Source organism: Equus caballus, chromosome 23, assembly GCF_041296265.1.
Source record: "Equus caballus isolate H_3958 breed thoroughbred chromosome 23, TB-T2T, whole genome shotgun sequence".
Classification (NCBI taxonomy): Eukaryota; Metazoa; Chordata; class Mammalia; order Perissodactyla; family Equidae; genus Equus; species Equus caballus.
Window position 1 is genome coordinate 51,232,050 of NC_091706.1, and position 19,148 is coordinate 51,251,197.

Here is a 19,148-nt window from a genome sequence, read left to right on the forward strand (position 1 = left end):
CTTCTATTTATCTGTCTTTTGTCCGGGAAACGACTTGAGCCTAGGGGCACAATTTCCGTTAGTGTGAGGTGGCCAAAAAGCATAAGTAAACCTGTTGCACTGACATGTGCATTTAAACTTGCCTGCATGGTTTGATACTGCAGGTTACCAGCTGACATCGGCTGAGTGTTATGATCTTCGGAGCAACCGCGTGGTTGCTGACCAATACTGCCACTATTACCCAGAGAACATCAAACCTAAACCCAAACTTCAGGAGTGCAACTTGGATCCTTGTCCAGCCAGGTCAGTCAAATTTACTAGTTTATTTATCATAAACATAAATCGAGTTCCAAATAAGCTAGTTAAATTAAAATCTTTTGATTAAAAATAAATAAGTGTTGCTGTCCAATGTCCATTCCTAATCAAGTGTTATTAGTACCCACGCCCCTCGTCCTTATTGCTATCTGATGCCATCTCAGGGTCCATGGCTTTTCCATTTGTAAAGGTGCAGGTGAAGCTCTCTTCAGAGTTTTTTTCTTTTCTGATTTCTTTTCATTCTGGTTACTTATTTCTCTCTTTAACAAGGTCCAAGCCAATGGACCTTAACAAATGTAATGGAACAATGTTCTCAGGATTCTTTCTATTTTAACTCTGCCACCTGACCAGTGACATGATCAGTGCAAACCATAGTTAAGGGTCACAGCTGACCCATTTTAGCTTGTGGTGGGCCACACTGATTACCTGGGATCAAAACCAGTCTTAGCACAGTTCTACATTTGAACAAACTGAGGCTTTGTTAAAGAGAAAGCAGGACTTATTTCCAATAGTCACATTTTTTTTAAAGGTCTTTCTAATTAAGAGGTCTAAAGAGACACTTGACACTTTCACATATCATTGTTTGCTTTTTGGAAACCATAATTGGCCCTGAATTATTTGTAGGATCAAGAATCAGACTGACAAATGGAATATCTCAGATGATAAGCAGTCGTAGAAATGCAAGTCAAGAATCTTTTCATGGGCGTAACATTTGTCTTTGTCGTTGCAACACTTCCTGGCAAATCTCTTTATTAACTTAGCTTACTCATCCTCAACATATGAGACAAGATGTAAGAAAACTCTTCTCCTACAAAACTAATCATGAAGACCAAAAGATAAAGAATCCTTTCCAGCCTCCTTGGACTTCTGAGAAACACCTGAATGTTATTTTTAAAATCATAGTTTACTAATTATCTATACATAAAACAAAACTTTGAACAGTTAAAATGCTACATGAACAACGCGTAGCTTTGATTGGAGACAATGCAGTTTTAGTTTTTGTTTTCTGCTGTGAACTTTTTGGAGTTTATTTTCTTGTACTCTTCCTGCCTCACATTCATGAATTCTAAATTCGACTTGTGATGTGAAATTGTCTATTTCATATACCTAGCTCATAAAAGGGAACTCAGAATAAGAGTTTTTCGTTAAAGAAAGAGAAAAAATAGATATTTTAAAATTATGTAATTTAGAGTGAAGTTTAATTTAGCTTCATATTACACCAGAAAGTTATTAAAAATTGAATATGGTATAAAAACTGAATGAGGTGTTAAAATTTTGCTTGGACGTCTTTATTTTGGAAATATAAAGGGTTTGAAGTATTTTTAGCCAAAAAAATTATAACTAATACAATTGAACTCTATTTTAAAATTATTCTGCTTATTATATATCTTTATTCATATCTATATCAGGAAGACCAGTGTGTGAAAACATAGTTATTAGTTATCCCAATTCAAACAGATCGACTCAGTCATGGAGAGACTATGAAAGTATTATGCACACTTTCATGAAAATCTGTGTGTGCATTTCTAGAAGAAATGAGGGATTCACTCCCACACTGCATAAAACTTTTCCCCACTGGGAAAAAACTTCAGTGAGGAGATGGCCATGGAAGACAGGGGTGAAATACAACCATTTTGTTAACAATTTTAAGAAAATGTTTATAACCAGAAAAAAGTTATCCAGTTTTGTACAACTTCTGATTCTTACCTATCTTCTCTGTTGGAGTAATAATTGTGGCCTATTTCTTATGGAAAAGCAAAAGGCCATTCTATATCAAAAGAACTTTGCCTGTGAAATGTATGCTTTTTTTGCATCTTATGTTATTTTAAAACATCTAATACAGCACATGTACAAATGTTGGGACAGGTGGCTATTAATAAAAAAAGAAAAGTGAGAAAAGGAAAGAGAGAAAATAAGTTAGAGGCAAATGTCAGGAAGCTGCTTTTTTATTGCAGAGGTAATTAAACAAAGCTGTAAAAATTAAGACTTAGCAGTAGGAGAGATTTGAGAGGAAACTGCTTTAGGAAATGTGGCTATGCTACTCTGAGGTTAAGAAACTTTAGGATTGCTATGAAATTCATTGAACTCATTTGCATACCTGGGATCAAAGCAACCTTCCTGAATTCCAAGAGAAAATAAGAAGTGATGGTCTGAGAGAAGATAAAGAGACTCTGTAAAATAGATCTACCCTCTCATCAGACAGCAAAACCAAACCCTCAAGGAAGTATTTTCCAGCTACAGCTTTAACTGTCTAAATCAAAAGTGATACGATGGCATTAAACCAATGGCTTTGTGTCCAAAATTAGAATCCTTCAAAAGGGAAAACATAGATGTGCTTAGTACAGATAAAGTCACGTGTTTTTAAACTTCCAAAGAAATTTATTTTATGTAGCCATTGAGATGTCTGTTCACTTTGCTTATATTACACTTGTAGGATTTTGGCCTATTATATGTTATTTGAAAGCAAAATCCCATTTAGATAGCCAAGTTTATTTGCTGTAAAGACTGGAAAGTACCATGGACAGCAAAAAGGAGCTAAATATAATTAAGTCTGTAACCTGGGTTTGTTACTTTACCCTTCTGAGCCTCATTTTAGTCACCCACAAAATGGGTATGAGAGAGCTATTTTTTGCACTAAATTAGTGGTTTTCAAACTGTGCTTATAGAACCTGTTGTTCCACAGAGTTCTTCATTAAATTTCATTTGATATATTTTGAAGTATCTTTAAACAACTCAAAAATGTATATTCAAACATGTTAAGCTAATTTTGTTTATTTGAGCAAAGCTAAGTTGTAAAAATTGTTGTAACAATTGTAAATATAGTGTGCTACCAAAGTAGGCACTTTTTTGCCCTCATCGTTAAGTTCTTCGATTATGTCTGCAATTTTGGAAAAATAAGTATCCTAAGATTACAGATGAGCTGTAAAAACTGTTATCATTAGCAACTACTTCTCTTTGATAAGAGAATTTTCTCATTAAGACACATCTAAAACCAAAATAAGCCAGAAATAAACTGGATATGACAACCATTAGCCATAATCCTTGATATCTAATTTTCCTATTTACCAAGATAGTCTCACTGTTCTCGCTAATTTGCTTTATAATAAGTAAACTTATGCATTTGAGCTAATAAATGATATCACTTACTCACTTCACTCACCAACAGCATCCATTGGCTTCCATGGTTGTGGGTTGGCTCATCTAGTAGTACTTGGAGCTAAAGAGATTGTTGACCTCTAGCCTATTCTTTTCAAAATGATTTTTGTTTTATGTTTTTGTGGCTTTTTTTCTGATTCTTAATGCTAACTTAGAAATGTTGATGAGTTAAAAGTCTATAACAATAAAACTCACCAATAATCTCCAGTGCCCACAAATAACCACTGTTAATGCTTTTGCTATATTTCTTTTCAGCCTTGTCTGTAACTCATAACATAGATGAAATCATAGTTTAGACACTTGGAATTCATTGACTTAGCGTTCTTGGTTTCCACTATTCTAAAGCAAGCTTGAATGTCTATGATATGTAGGAACATTTTACTGAGACAAGAATTTGTGTCCCTTACACTACAAGACCAACCATTGAGCCTACCTGGCTGCCAGCAGTTCTATCCCAAGAGAGCTTTGTTGCTCTCTGCTGGTGTCAATTTATGCAGTCATTTTTATGAAGTGATAAAATACTTTGTTTCCTAGCCAAAAGTGGTCTCAAAAAGGAAACCAAAACTTAATGCTTAATGGAAGGGAAGAGAAAGTGAGGTTAAAAATGCAATGACTTTCAGCTAAAATTAAGAATGTTTCTCACTGGTGACTCAAGAGCTATCATATCACCAATCCCATCGTATGTTCTATACACAATGTTGTATATTTTCTGGTGGCAGGCCCAACGTGGGCACTCCCAGAAGTCCAGAGGCATGCCTCTCCTCTGGGAGCCTCTGTGTCACAGATCTGTTGCATGTTTAATTTGTTTTCTGCTTCATCCATTTAACACTATAGCAGGAACTCTTTCCCATGGAGCTAAGACACTTGGAATCTAATCAAATGAGAAATCCTCTCTTATGCCTGCCATGGTATAATCATAGCTTCTGTCTTACACCAGGGGAACAATTTTTTTTTAATGCAGTGCCTGCTGGTTTGTGTAATGATTTGTATCTCTTTGCCATCATGTGACAGATGATGGCAAAGTATGCCTATGGTTCAGCAACAACTAAAAAGGCATAGCTTTAGTTCAGTTAATAAGCACTTCATGTTTTCAGAGTGGCTTTAAATGTAAAATATGCTACATTTGGCCTTGCATATCTCAGTCTATGAGGCTGGTAAGACTGTTAAGGCTGTCTGGGGGAAATTGTGCAAGACACTGTTTGAGAGAAGATCAGAGAACCACCTTTTCAGACATTTTTGGCACAGACTTCTGGTTTTTCCTCCAAGGCAGTAATGAAGGGGGCTTAAGTTGGCAAGGGTTGGACAAGTGAAAAAAGCTCTCACTCATCACACTATCATGGTCACAATCATTAGCAAACAAATCTGTTTCAAGCTGAAACTGCATCCAGATTCCCCCTTCCCTGAAGGAATTCAGAGCAACAGTCCTAAGCAAATGCCCAAACCTGTATGCCCCAAGCGGCAGTTCTTGGTGAATTCAAATGGACATTTTTGTCCAGCTCCATTTCATTTGACAGCAAATTGCGTAAGTCATCCCTGGCCATGGACCAAATTGTGAGCAAAATCTCAAAATTGAATCCTAATGCAAGTTTAAAGAAATAATCTGCACCATGAGAGGCAGGGCATGTAGTGGGAATGTAAAAACCTGGTCACACTAACTTGATGACCAGTTTGTACAATGGCCATACAGCCTGATGGTTAGAAGGGGAGCTTTGGGGTATAACAGCTTGTCTTGGGATCCTGGCTCTGCCACTTAGTAGTTGAGTAGCCTTTGGAAAATTACTTGTTCTCACTAAGTCTAGTTTTTTCATCCGTGAAGTGAGGATAATAACAGTAGTTACCTCATAGGGTTGTCATGAGGCATAAATGGCGTAATACATTTAAAGAGCTTAGTAGAGTGCCTGACACTTGATAAGCACTCAATAAATATTAGTTGCTGCAGCTATTATGACTAAGATTATGGTTATGATAATGTTGATGTTACCTCGGAGAGACTCTAAATCTCTCCAGAAATCAGCTTTCTCCTCCATGAAAGGAGAAGGTGGAACTCTAGAATTCTACGTGGGTCTAAAAAGGTAGTTCTCTATTTTAACAACAAGAGACACCAATTCCTAGGAAATACCTTCATGAAAGTAAATCACATTTATCGAATTTTTAAAATTAGAATCATCATGAAAAATTAAGATAATTAGCAACTCCTGAAGTCTCAGTGTCCAGTTGTCTAATAATCCCCACTTAACCAGCTGTGAGACACTGCCATTTAATTCACATGAGATTTATGCCATGTCCATCTTCAAAAAAGGAGAACTCAGTGTAAGAACTAGAAAATGATTGACCTAGTTAGCAATTAAAGTATAATGAAATGTTTTCCTAGTCACAGAGGTCTTGTTGTTTTATTACAATAGGTAAATGATTTAGAAAAGTAACTTCCTTCCTTTTGATTAACCTCATTTGAATATACTGCTTTGAGTAGCTAATGAGTAAGCACTAAGAAAGACTACCTTAAAATCTCACTTCTACTTTCATGCATTATTCATAGTGAGATAAATAAAGCAGAGTTCTGGTGCTTTTTAGGATGCATGGTCATACCCTTCTCTGGTTGATAGACATACTAGACATCATCAGACAATCAGCTGTATAACTCAGTTATTAGGGCAATTCAGTTCTTCTACCCAGCCAGCTCATTACTAATAATAATGGTCACTTTTTATGTTACATTTTAAACTTTATAAAAGTCTAGTTATTTATGAAATTCTCCTGACTAACTTGCAAGTTAATAAAACAGATGTTATCCTTATCCTCATTAATAACCTCAATCTCTCCGTTTGACATTATGAGCTAAGGAAGTGCTTTACTTAACTTCTCTAGGCCTGAGTTTTGCCATCTGTAAAATAAGTATAATATTCCTGCCAGAGAATAGTTATGAGAATTAAATGAGATAATGCACATAAAGCTCTTAGCAAGGTGCCACGCACTCGACAGAAGTTAGCTATCATCATTAAATTGAGAGCCAAAACTGTCAAATGACTGGCCCAATGTTACTTCTATGTGAAGTTGATAAAGTGCTTTCACATCCATTATCTCAATTCAGCTTTACAGTCCTTAGGAGGTTAGAGACGATCATTTGTATTTACAGATTAAAAAACTGAGGCCCAAAGATGTTAAGTGACCTACCCCAAGTTAGGGTGGACAAAAGAAAGCTGGGTCATGGAACGAAGAGCGTGCAGTTCCAGAGTGTCTCCTATGCTACGTAAACTCAGATAACTGATCCCCGGTGCAGCATTCATGCCATCATATCCCACAGGTACCCTTGGTCTTCATGATGCCTTCAGCAACCCGTGAGATCTGGCTTAAACCCAACATAGACCCCCACAGCCATCACAGAACTGCCAATAGTATCAGTGTAAAGTTTGGGGCCCTGGGTCTTTGAACTGACCACGTGCCTAGGTTAATCAAGCCTCTTTCATATAAGCATAAACACTGATGTTTACTCAAACCAAACAATGACCAAATCACTTGGGCTAGTACAGGAAGAGATACAGCCCAAGGAAATATTAGTCCCACTTATTTAAAAGCAGTTCAGAAATTGCATGCCTTAGTACCAGGAATCTTTAACTACAGAAATATAGATGTGAGGAAATTTTAATATTTTGGGCCAAATGATCAAAAACTCTCCAGTAGTTGGTTTTATAGCAGAAAATGAATATGTGCCTTAAAAATGTTTTCAACTCCTGGATGATAAAGCAGAGTTCTTCGGTCTGGTTCCAAAAGATAAATGAATGTTGTCTCGTAGGTACTATGGTTTAAAAAAGTTGTGACCTATTTACAGAATATTTTTCTCATTTGCTGGATCCCAACTTACCTCTTTAAATAATGGGGAAACTTACTGTGTTTCAAGAAGTCGCCAAATGTTAGAGTAGAAGAGATTTTTGAGATGATCACCTAGTTCAGTGGTTTTTAATCTGTGGTCCACAGAGCTCAGAGTTGTGCCCTCAACAGCCAGTAGGAAGGGGGTGGGTAAGACAGAGCACCATGAGATGGGTTTCCAGGCACCCCTTCTGACTTCATCTTAAAACTCTTGATTTCATCCATACTTAGAGTTTGCAGAAGACCAAAGCAGAAGTCCAAATATAATGCACTCAAGGTCACACAGAAAGAGAGTGGCAGGGGGAGAACTGACCTTCCGTCTCCTCAGTACACCATGATCCTCCATGCTCTGCCACCCATGAAAAAGCAAAGGCTTGTGTCTCTTCCAGCTTTTCGTTCCTTCTCTCCTGCCACATTCCAAACTGTTGCTTAGGAAGAGATTAGTTTCTATTGCCCTGGAGTTGTCGAGAGAAGATGAATTACTCTCTTCTATGCCAGAACTCCTTCCACCACTCTCAATTTCATTCATTTTTTTATTGAGTATCTATCCTGTGCCAAGTTCTATGCTTGATACCATGGCAAAGGCAAAGAAGAATCAACTAGAGTCTGGGCCCCCACACTGCCCAGGGGGAGTTGAGTCGTGCTGTTACAAAGCAGCATGATGCCTGAAAGACTCATGAGACACAAAGAGAAGAGAAGATTTGTAAAAAGCTGTCATGGCTCCTTCTGGGAGACACCCAATGGGAGAGATGCAGAGTTGAGCCGAGCAGGCTGGAAGCACAGTTGCCCTTAAGCTGATCCTTTCTCTGCCCGCCAATCACCCAATCACCTCTGCCTGCCAGCAGCCTTCCTAACCTGACAAACTACCCTCCAAAACAGTCTGCCCCCTCTCACAGAGGGCAGAGCTAGTGAAAGGCAAGGAGTGGGATTAAAGATGTGCACAGGGAGTGGCAGTTTGTTTGGGAGTTTCTTTCACTTTGTTTCTGTTTGTTTGTTTGCTTTAATTCCGGATGGTAGTTGTACTGCTTGCTTTTGCATCTGCACACCAATGGCATGATTTCATTGAATGAATATTTACTAATTGCCTCTGTGCGGGGCACTGTGTTAAGAGATACAGTAAAGAACCAATATCGAGTTTGTCCCATGGTGTTAAACTAAAGAAAACTTATACATAGTTAGAAGTTAGTCCATAGTTTAAAATGATGAAAGGAGTTAGTAATATGAGTGTTTGGGAGAGGAAGAGATGGTTCCTGGCTAGAGGTTGAGAGGGAAAATAGGGACAGACTTAGAAGAGGTAGTGCTTGGCTAAGACATTTCATTGGGCATTATGGAGCCACTTAAGACTTTTGAGTTGGGAAGTAAAATATAGGTTGCTATGACAGCAGTGAGCAGGCTGGATTGGAGGAGGCAATGCCCGCAGGCAGAGCTCTGTTAGGAGACTGCTGCAGAAGGGCCCAACTTCATGTCTCAAGGATATGTACTTGGCAGACATCTCAACTGGAAGAACTGAGCACCTGTAGGGAACACAGGGAGGAGAAGCAAAGATATCCCCCGGTACATAGCCTGGATGGATGGGAGGATGGCAGTGCTCTGAACAGGAACGACGATCACAGGAGAAGAAGCACTTTGCAGGAGAGGATAATGAATTGTCTGGATGCGCTGAGCTTGACAAACCTAGAGCACATGCAGCTGTCAGGAAGTCAGAAATGAGGCTCTGCAGCCCAGGAGAAGAGGCAAGAGGTCGTGAGAGAGTCACTGAAAGGGACAATTAAAGCCATGAAAAGGACTCCTTCTGGTTCATTTCCGTTATGAAAAGAACCCAGAACCCTGCAAATTCGGCACCCATGGAGTTAGTTATATTAGGATTTTTCTTAGAGAGAGAGATTTATCACAATATGTAAATTCACAACTGAGTAATGTGAGCCTGAATATGGCTTGATTTTTAAAGTCAAGGATATCGTTCTAAAGTAGCTTCTGAGATGATTTTAGGACAAAAACTCAATAATCTTTAAGCAACATGTGGGATTTGAGATAATGGCCTCATTTTATCCATTTATATCATAATTCCAAATGTTTCTATCTAACACTTTCTCAGACTTAAATTTTACTTTACTTGAATCTTCTAATTCCTGTGACTGTGTGTTATAGAAAACAGACATAAAAAGAAGAAAGCAAAAAACATCCATAATCCAAACACCAGGAACTGTTTTGGGTCTTTTTATAATATATTTCTAATATATATATACACAAATATGTACACACATATATGGACTTTATGAAAATGATCATATAGATATATGAACATATGAATTTTCTTAGTATTGTGGATCATATTGTACATTCTATTGTGTATTGAATTTTTTTCAGTTGACATTACATTTGAACATTTTCCATGTCATTAAAAGTGGTTCAAAAGGCTTTATGTTTATGTACTGCATAATATTTCATTACATGAGCTTATCATAATGCTGAAGCATTCTCCTGTCATTGGACAGTTCAGCAAGTACATACTTTGAGGACATGAGGTGTGATGTCTTTCTTCTACTTACAACACATGAGTCCAGAATGACTACTTCCCCTCCTCCTCTCCTCTTCTTCCCAGCATGACCCCTCATGTTGGGGATTTTAGATGGAGTCAGGTCACTCCCCAGTGTAAGAAGGGCCTGAGTAGTCAGAATAGTCAAGACAATGGAGAATGAGCGATTCTACCCCCAAGCCAACTATTTCTTATATTTTCCTTTCATGGTCATTTTTTTAAATCATTTTTGCTTCCTTCACCTCTCCCTAAACACTCAGATGCTTGTCTGAGTGCATGCATACACACACGTACATACACGTACACATATAAATCAAGACCTGAACGTGAGAACTTCTTAAAGTCCGTAAATGACATCCTTTTTCATCATTCTTCAATATGTACACTTCACCTAAGAAAAAGACCAAGTGTCTTAAATGTAAGCAATAGGAAGTTAAGTTTAGGCACCATTGCCTGCCCCTCTGTGACAGTGTGGTGAAAGGCCAGGGCAACGGCATGAACCTCAAGAGGGAACAGAGCCCATGCACACGAATATACATTAACAGGGCAGGACAGAGCACCATTGTTTTGATATCTTTCTGTTTTCACAGGTGCCATGGAGTCATTTTATGAGTCTTCACCATGACCCATGCCATAGAAAGACAAATATAGCTATAGTCTTGCTGAATGCAGGTTTAAGGCTCCTTGTTCAAACAAAAATATAATTTCAAAATCAGTCCAAAGCAAAGCCCAACATCCTGAATTCTATACGCTCCCACTTCCATTCCCTCCTCTGCTGGCCTATCTCCTTCCATATTAGTGCCTCCATTTTAAATGTCATCAGCTGATAAATCAGTTTGCAGAGATCTGCAACAGTTCATTCTAATATTGAAGATGACAAATCATAGCTTTAAATTTTTTCAGAAAAGAAGGCAATGCTATGCATTTCTGCACTTAGAAATTGATGTAGCCATGAGCAAAGACACTAGAGTTAGCTAAAATATAACTGCAAAGTCAATTTGATTTACTCCTTAATTAACTATTAGATGTATATTCAAAGTTACTAGAAGAACTTTGGAAGATTGGAATTCTTTAGAATATAATTCTTTTGGAAAGAAAGTTTCCCTAATTGCTACACATAAAGATTATTGGAAAGAGATCACACCGTTCTAGCAAAAGGCAGGATTAGTCTTTCACATCCGATTTTTTGTATGTCAAAAGAAGCCAGAAAGGAGGCACTGGCAGGGTGTCATAATGGTTAAGTTTGTGCACTCTGCTTCAGCAGCCCAGACTTTGCAGGTTCAGATCCCTTGCAGGGACCTAGCATCACTCTTCAAGCCACAGTGTGGCAGCATCCCACATAAAACAGAAGAATATTGGCACAGATGTTATCTCAGTGACAGTCTTCCTCAACCAAAAAAAGGAAGATTGGCAACAGATGGTAGCTCAGGGCCAATCTTCCTCACACAAAAAAAGAAAAAAGCAGAAAGGAATAGAAAGTTTCTCTAACTTGGGAAAACAGAGAGAAAGTTTAAAGTTAATATCTGTTCCATTCTCGTGTGTGTTAGAGCCATGGGATTTTGAGCACACCCAAAAAGCAGCATCCAATTTCATGAACATAGTTACTTAAGAGTAACACACCTACACATATACCATGACGATTTAGTCATACAAATAACTACATAAAATTTACTCATGTAAGATAAATAAATAAATTAGTACTCCAATGGTTGTCCCTCCTGGGAATAGAAATCTGTCTTCATAATTTTGTTTCCCATTGTCTTTCAAACAAATTTGATTTCTTTCATGTATCCCTTTACCTTTCAGTAATTTCTTTAGGAATTCCCTCCTTATTACTCCCTCTTTCCTCCTTATCTACCATGATCTCCAGTCAGTGCTGTTTTTTTATCTTGCTGATCCACAGTATACCCAGCTCACTCTTTCTACCCAAAAACTTAGGTTGGCTAGCCATGTAAAAAGAGCATATTATATCATCCTATATCAGAAGATGGGATCAAAATGAAAGTTTGGATTAATTTATTTAAATATAAATATAAACACATTTATATTGAATATGGAGATATAAATATACCCCCATCCATCCATCCATCCAAGGATACATATAGAATTCATGAGTTCCTTCAGTCATCAAAAGAGGGGCTTCATATCACTTGTCAGTTGCAAAGTAAGTGTCATCTGCTCATGTCCTACGATGCTCTACAGTGGGGTGCCACCTGTGTAGTGAGCTCTGTCTCCCACTCTTGACGCAGGGTCCATTGCACTAGCCCTCTTATCCAAGACCCATGACTTATACATCTTCCACTAACCAGGGGACCCAGCAAGAAGAAAGTCTTGGCAATTGGAAGCTTCAGTGAAAATCAGTGGGGTAGGTTAGTGTACTTCGCTGGAGTCCTAAAGGCCTCTGGGGACTTCCACCCAGCATATAATATCATTTCTGTGGGTCCTTAGCCACAGAGCCTATCATGTCATGTCTTATGATTCCTTCAGTTTCTATCTCCAAATCTCTCAGCTTTCTCAGGACACTAGATATGCAGTCGTGACAATCACAACCACCATAAGAGCAGTTAACACATTATCACATTTTATAGACCACAAAAAAGACCAGTCGTATTTATTATCTCATTTTAACCACCCTACCTTTGTTTTGGTAGGGAACTTGCTTTTCTTGATAGTTGCCTACTATATTGACTAGTTCCCCTTCTTTTTAAAAAATAACCAAGTGGCTCCTTTCCAGATATTACTAAAATCCTTAGACCTGCCAAGAGAAGAAACCTATTTGCTAATGCACATTACGTAGGCTGGTCAATTCCCAGGTACATACTCATATATAGCTCTCTCTTTCATCAGAAGTGAGACAGTAACTATAATTGCTTGGTGAGCATCTGGAAGTAACATTAATAATGATGATAATAATGACCTCATAGGATGTATAATTGGGGGGATTAAAGGATATTTACAAGCTTACTATGTCATAGCTAATGATGAGGTGCCAAGATTTCTTGCCATCACCCTTTGCAGTGGTATTTCCTGCTTGGATCAGAGAACTAATTATAGTAAACGGTGCCCTTTCAAAGAACTTGCCCCATCCTAAAGCGTAAGCTAGCATAAAGCTATTAAACTGTTTTAGTGTTGTTTTTCAGAGACAATTTATTAATGTTGTTTTGCATTTGTCTAAAAAAATTTGTATAATGTAATCATTTAGTGTTTATGTTATTGTGTGTACCTTCTACTCAGAGGGTTGGCATTATTGTTCCTAACAGTGACGGATACAAGCAGATCATGCCTTATGACCTCTACCATCCCCTTCCTCGGTACGTAAATCAATCATCCTGATGCTAGAATTAGTAAATCAGTCTTCTGCTTCTTTTATATATATATATAGATTCTGTGTTTTTCTGTAAAAATAAGATGGTAGATAGTATATTTTGCAATCCAGCCTCAGCTCTCCTTTTGAATAATACTGGCTTGCTCAGACTGTAAGCTTGTCATTCAAAAACCATTTTAAGATAGGATCATATTACATCGGAGTGGACACAGTAATTCACTCTGATTAGATACAGTGTATGGGTTTATGTTATGTCTTTCTTTGACTCCTTTTGTCCGTTTCCGTGTTTCCTCTGCTATAGAACCCTAGTCATTAAAGCACTGTTGCTAACTGTTAAACAAACACTGCCTGAAGTATTATGACAATCCCACTAACGGGGAATTCCAGATGTGGTATTACTTTGCAGAGGGACTTTGAGTATCCTCTTTTTGTTCCCAAGAAATTGTAGTTAAGTACAAAAAGGCAGTTTTTCATATCCTTATTGTTCACAACATTTGGGGGGGGGGGGCATTTTTTTTCCAAAACATAAAATTCCATGTGCTGTGTTGCTTTTTTAAAGTATAGTATTTTTAAAAACTAGAAAAAAATAATGAAAGTGATTGAGGAATTTTTAATAGAGCTTGTTCTCTTTATTAATATATTCATAAGAAAACTGGAGAAGCTGAAAACTCTGCTAGCTACCGAATGTATTGCCTGCCACATTGGACACAGCTCCCCAGAGAGCAGAAATTCAAGTTGGGTTCCAAGTAACCACTGTGCTAAGAGGGACCTTTGCTCTATGCTCGTTGCTCATTGGAATTTCAAGGAGTCAGCTACCATTTAGACTTAGGGTTTAAATCAGATCACCAGTGGTTGAAAATAATCCATGGTTTAGTAATGCTCAATCTCAAACTAAGCAAAACCCAGAAAATAATTTTATTCTAAACTGTAAAATAAAGCAAAGTTTGATCCAAAGTCTTCAAATACTCAAATTGGAATCCAAATAGAGGCCCTTGAGGTCATCTACTCCAGCTCCCAACTGATGCTTCCTTCTCCCACTCCTTCGCCAACAATCATACCCATACATGATACTTATATGAACATATGTATTTATATAAATATGCATGTGTGTACTTAGTGCATATGCATTCACACATGTATATACACATATGTAGATATTTATATAATACATACACATCAGTGCAAGCTTCCATCCAGCCTCTACTTAAATACTTCCAGTGACTGGCAGGGAATTCCCTTTTCACCATTCTAATGGTAGCGTGTAGAGAGGGGCATTTGATTTAGGGCTGCTATATGTAGTAGTTTGGGTTTTTTTAAAGTTCTTCCACTACAGGGTTACTCATTAGTCAGCTCCTTCCCATTTTCCTATGACTATATTGATAAAGATGATAAATGACTTTAGAAGGCTACGGATGTATCATTTTGCTAGTTTGATCCAGAACCAAACTTATACAGTAAATTCTTCTCCTTGAAAAAAATGGAATGAAAATATAAAAAGATTAATTTGACTGAACCAAGATTTCACTTGTGTTCAATTCCCATACCTGTAAAATAATTATCCTCTAGATACATGTATCTGTTTGTGTGAAGGAAATATATTTCAAGATAAAAGCAAGGTTGGGTGTCGGGGGAGCAACATCAAGTTTATATTTTTCCTGTAATGGCACTCCTAAGTTTCCTTTATATCTATGATCTCTCTTGTTTATATTTCTCTGGTATGACTAATGCCTGTCTTAGGTTAAACTTGATTTCCTATATATTCAGAAATCCCCCAAGTGCCAGAACTCCAACATCCTCAATGGCAGACTGAAATGAGCCTCCTTGATGACTGTTTGTACCCTGTCCTGTGTACACATTGGCCTGTCCATGCATCACAATTGGAAAGGACAATTAGCCAATGAACAGACTGTATTTCTTACCCCTTGCACTTCTGTACTGAACTAATTCTATAGTTAGATATTCTGCTTCATTGATGAAGTCTTAGTAAATGGAAGCTATTTCTACAAATAAGTTTTCATTTCATACGAGGAATTGAGAAACAAAAATGGTTCTCAGATGGCTCCTACCTAATGATCAAGGCAGAAGGCTTTACTTACTGAAATTATTTGAATGGATTTAAGACCACAGGTGTAAATATAAAACACTCTGAATAAACTTTTAGATTGTTTTTTCTTGTTTTTGGTCTTTGACTGAAACACATGTCTGAACATTATATAACAATGTAGTCCGATGAATTATGTTTAATTCATAATTAATGTATGCAACTTTTCTACATCATTCTTAAATTTGAGAATTTCTTAAATTAAACACACTGTGTGTTTAAAAAATTGAGCCAAAGGAGTTAACACAGATGATATATGAACTCATTTCTTATTCTTTCAGGACAAGATTCTTGGATATGCTTTTTTCTGCCAAGCACTTACCTCGTCCCTGTTTTAAGATATCCTAACTGATGCCCTCTTTTAGTTTTTGCTATACTTTCTTTTAAGCACCCGGACATGTTTTGCTTTCAAATTCCACATAACCCTATTATTTTGCAAGAATTCACATGATAATTTTTCACATATAGAACTATACTTATATGCCTGAACCATACTATAAATTCTTAGGATAATATTAGCATCATTTGTCTTTCTGTGATCACTGACATTGAAAAGGATAGTTATTACTGTTTATGAAATTACACTATGGGTCAGGTCCAAGTGTTGAGACAGAAATTAATCACTCTTTAGAAGGGTCAAGTTTAGGGATGTCAGAGTACCAATTAGAAAATGTGCTCTTTTTATGGCATCTTAATGTTCCAAGAGATTAAATGTACATTCAAAAACATATTTCCACTGTCAGATCAAATCCAATGTGAATGTGTGCTTATGTATTCAGCCCAATTTCAGTCTGAATCAGACCTGTTGTCCACCTCCAGAGGGAAGCTCTCCAGAGATTTATATGGAGACAAATGAGAATTGGTCTTACCCTTTTGGAAGAGAAACCCTCTACCAAGCTGCCACATTCTCTTGAAAGGGATCAGAAAGTCTCCTAAGGGCTAAACAGAGGGCCTCAGTTTCCCCATAATAGTATTTTCTTATGTGTCTCCTGGGGAAATATGCATAGGAAAATATTGTACTTGGCAGCATCTTTAGGCTGTTGGCAGTGGAGATAACAATTGTTGCCTAGACTTGAATAGTGCAGAGAAAATGTGGAGAAAAATTCTCTGTAACTGGGAAACACACATTATCCAGGCTCATACAGAAGAGAAGTCAAGCTCACAGTATACATGAAATCCTACTTACGGAATAATTAATGTCTCCACAGGATGCTTGTGCAATATTTTTCAATTTAACTATTCAAGTGTATCAACTTGGTGACATTTTGTTTTTCTCTCATTAAAATGATCTCTCTCATAATTCTAAAAGAAATCTTAAAGTTCCTTAGGAGTCCTCATCAACAAGCAGAATATATGCAAAAAAAGACAAGCTTAATTCCAAGTTCCTATTTTTAAAAAGTCTACATTCTCTACATCTACAGGAGGAGAGAAAAGAATCAGGCAAAGATATCTCTCTGCATCTAGTCCCAAATACTTCAGAGCTGTGTCAAGATCTGAACAATCAATGGAATTCTCTTAAATGTTATTGACAATATTGTTACTTTCTCCCTTACTTAACTGCATCTCTAGATTCCAATGCCATCAGCCTTCCAACCAAAACCAAACTTCTTCACAATTCCAAGTGTTCTTTACTTGGGGGACACTAATGGCCAGTATCCCTCAGCAGCTAGAAACAAGTAGATAATGCCTATATTAACACTTTTGCTCCTTAGTGTAATGATGGCCTGGTTTGAACATCAGAATTGTTCTAAATCCATGTAGTCCCAAAGCTGATGATTGTGGAAGCAAGGGAGAAAGAATGTTTGGTTTACTTAGATCTTTCATGAGCTTCTCATGTAAAAGTATCCAGAAGCTAAGTAATGAAGTACTACACTGACAATAAAAACTGTCAGCCCAGGTGCAAACTGTTAGTGTTAACTGATTAACCAACTTTAGTCTTGACATAGATTGAGATTTAGTAAAATATATATATATATTATATATGCAGAATATATATTTATAAAATATAGAATAAAGTGACTATTATATATATGCACACAGAATATTCACTGAAACTATAGGAAGAAGGACTGAATAGCCCTCTTTTGAGTCGATTACGGACAGCACAGATATCCTTGTAAACGGCTCTCAAAACAGTAATTTCTTACTCTTGTGTAGCGCTTCAAAGTTTACAGAGCACTTTTGCCAACATTGAATCCTTCTCTGTTACTCATCAGATTTCGGTCAATAGATCGCTTTTGGTTCTCTGGACTGTAGCCTCTCAGAACCTGATTGCCCCAATAGGCACTGGGAATGGGGTTGGTCAGAAAGGTCACTGAGGAGGTTTGGCTATGTGCATGTCTGCCCTGATGACTCCCCTTGCTTCTGTAGGTGGGAGGCCACCCCGTGGACCGCGTGCTCCTCCTCGTGTGGGGGGGGCGTCCAGAGCCGGGCAGTTTCCTGTGTGGAGGAGGACATCCAGGGGCATGTCACCTCAGTGGAAGAGTGGAAATGCATGTACACCCCTAAGATGCCCATCGTGCAGCCCTGCAACATTTTTGACTGCCCTAAATGGCTGGCACAGGAGTGGTCTCCGGTAACTGTGCCTTCTTTCTTTGTTCGTTAGGAGAGTAAGTCCACTCTTCCCTCTCATCATCATGACCCCACCAGCTACCCTATGCAGTTCCCCACTTCTCCTCTTGAGGTGTCTAGAAACCTACCAGCTTAGCTCCTGGAGTAGGCATGCCCCAAATGCAGCATGACCAAAACAAATGAGTGAAAATATACATATATATATATATATATATATATATCTTTCCTCAAGTTACTTCGAGAAGCTTCTATTGCTCCCATCATGTTCCCTCAAGTGGCAAGGGGAGGCAAATGCCTGTCAAGAGTAATTAAGGCTGAGTGACTGATCCTGAATCTGTGAAAGCTGCTCTGATGATAGAGCTCAGTAAACCAAAAGTTTGGTGTCATTTTTTATTTCTTATACTCATCTATATCCAAAAAGGGTCTGAGTGGATTAAAATTAAAACTATGTATATTATTCATTGAAAAGAAGATGACATGAAAATAGCAAAGCAATTAGAATGGGGATGGAGTAGGATAATTAAAACCAAAAACTTCTAGATGTTAGGGAAGCCGCTTAGACATAAAATGTTATTTTGGGTTTCCTGGCCACTAATGCAAAAAGGGTTGAAAGGGAAAAGGAGATAGAAAGATGAGGAGATAAACCATTGTGCCCTCAGCCACAGAGTTGACAAAAGGCTCTTCACTTAGCTACCTGGCTTTGTGGCAGCAAATCAGAGCTGATGTTTCTCTCCAACTAGAGTTGCTCCCAAGCATGTAGAACCACTGAAGGTGCTGTCTACATCTGGCCATTGAATCACTTCCTCTAAAGATTTTTTTCCATGTCAATATAATCAATTGGATCAGTCACACTGCAATATAAATTATCTATGATGTCAGTGAAAAAAATTTTCATGTGTATGTGGGAGCCAACATTTCCCATATTTGGGACCTGAGTCATTAGCAAAGTGACTAAGTAAAATTAAGATGCAGTACTGGTGTTCAAAATTGAGCACACGGGGCAGGCCCAGTGGCGTGGCAGTTTAGTTCATGTGCTCTGCGTCAGTGGCCCAGGGTTCACCAGTTTGGATCCCGGGCATGGACCTATGCACTGCTTATCAAGCCACATATAAAGTAGAGGAAGATGGGCACAGATGATAGCTCAGGGCCAATCCTCCTCAGCAAAAAGAGGAGGGTTTGTGGCGGATGTTAGCTCAGGGCTAATCTTCCTCAAAAATAAATAAATAAATAAATAAATAAAATGATAAAAAAATAATTGAGCACACTCTACAGTTTCTTTTCTCCTTCTTTTTGCTCCTTGG

At 37.9% G+C, this 19,148-nt stretch overlaps 1 protein-coding gene across 7 annotated transcripts in view; it reads left to right on the top strand.

Annotated features, from left to right (window-relative positions):
• The window catches only part of ADAMTSL1 (ADAMTS like 1), an 859,827-nt gene that overhangs the window by 638,196 nt on the left and 202,483 nt on the right, over nucleotides 1-19,148 (top strand). For 5 of the 7 annotated variants that reach the window (XM_070248241.1, XM_070248242.1, XM_070248243.1 and 2 more), the window contains 2 exons: nucleotides 144-282; nucleotides 17,647-17,851. In XM_070248241.1, the coding sequence (XP_070104342.1) occupies nucleotides 144-282; nucleotides 17,647-17,851 (344 nt within the window). Of the gene's footprint in view, nucleotides 1-143; nucleotides 283-13,110; nucleotides 13,162-17,646; nucleotides 17,852-19,148 lie in introns of all 7 variants that reach the window. The other 2 variants (XM_070248240.1, XM_023627408.2) reach the window with 1 other exon arrangement.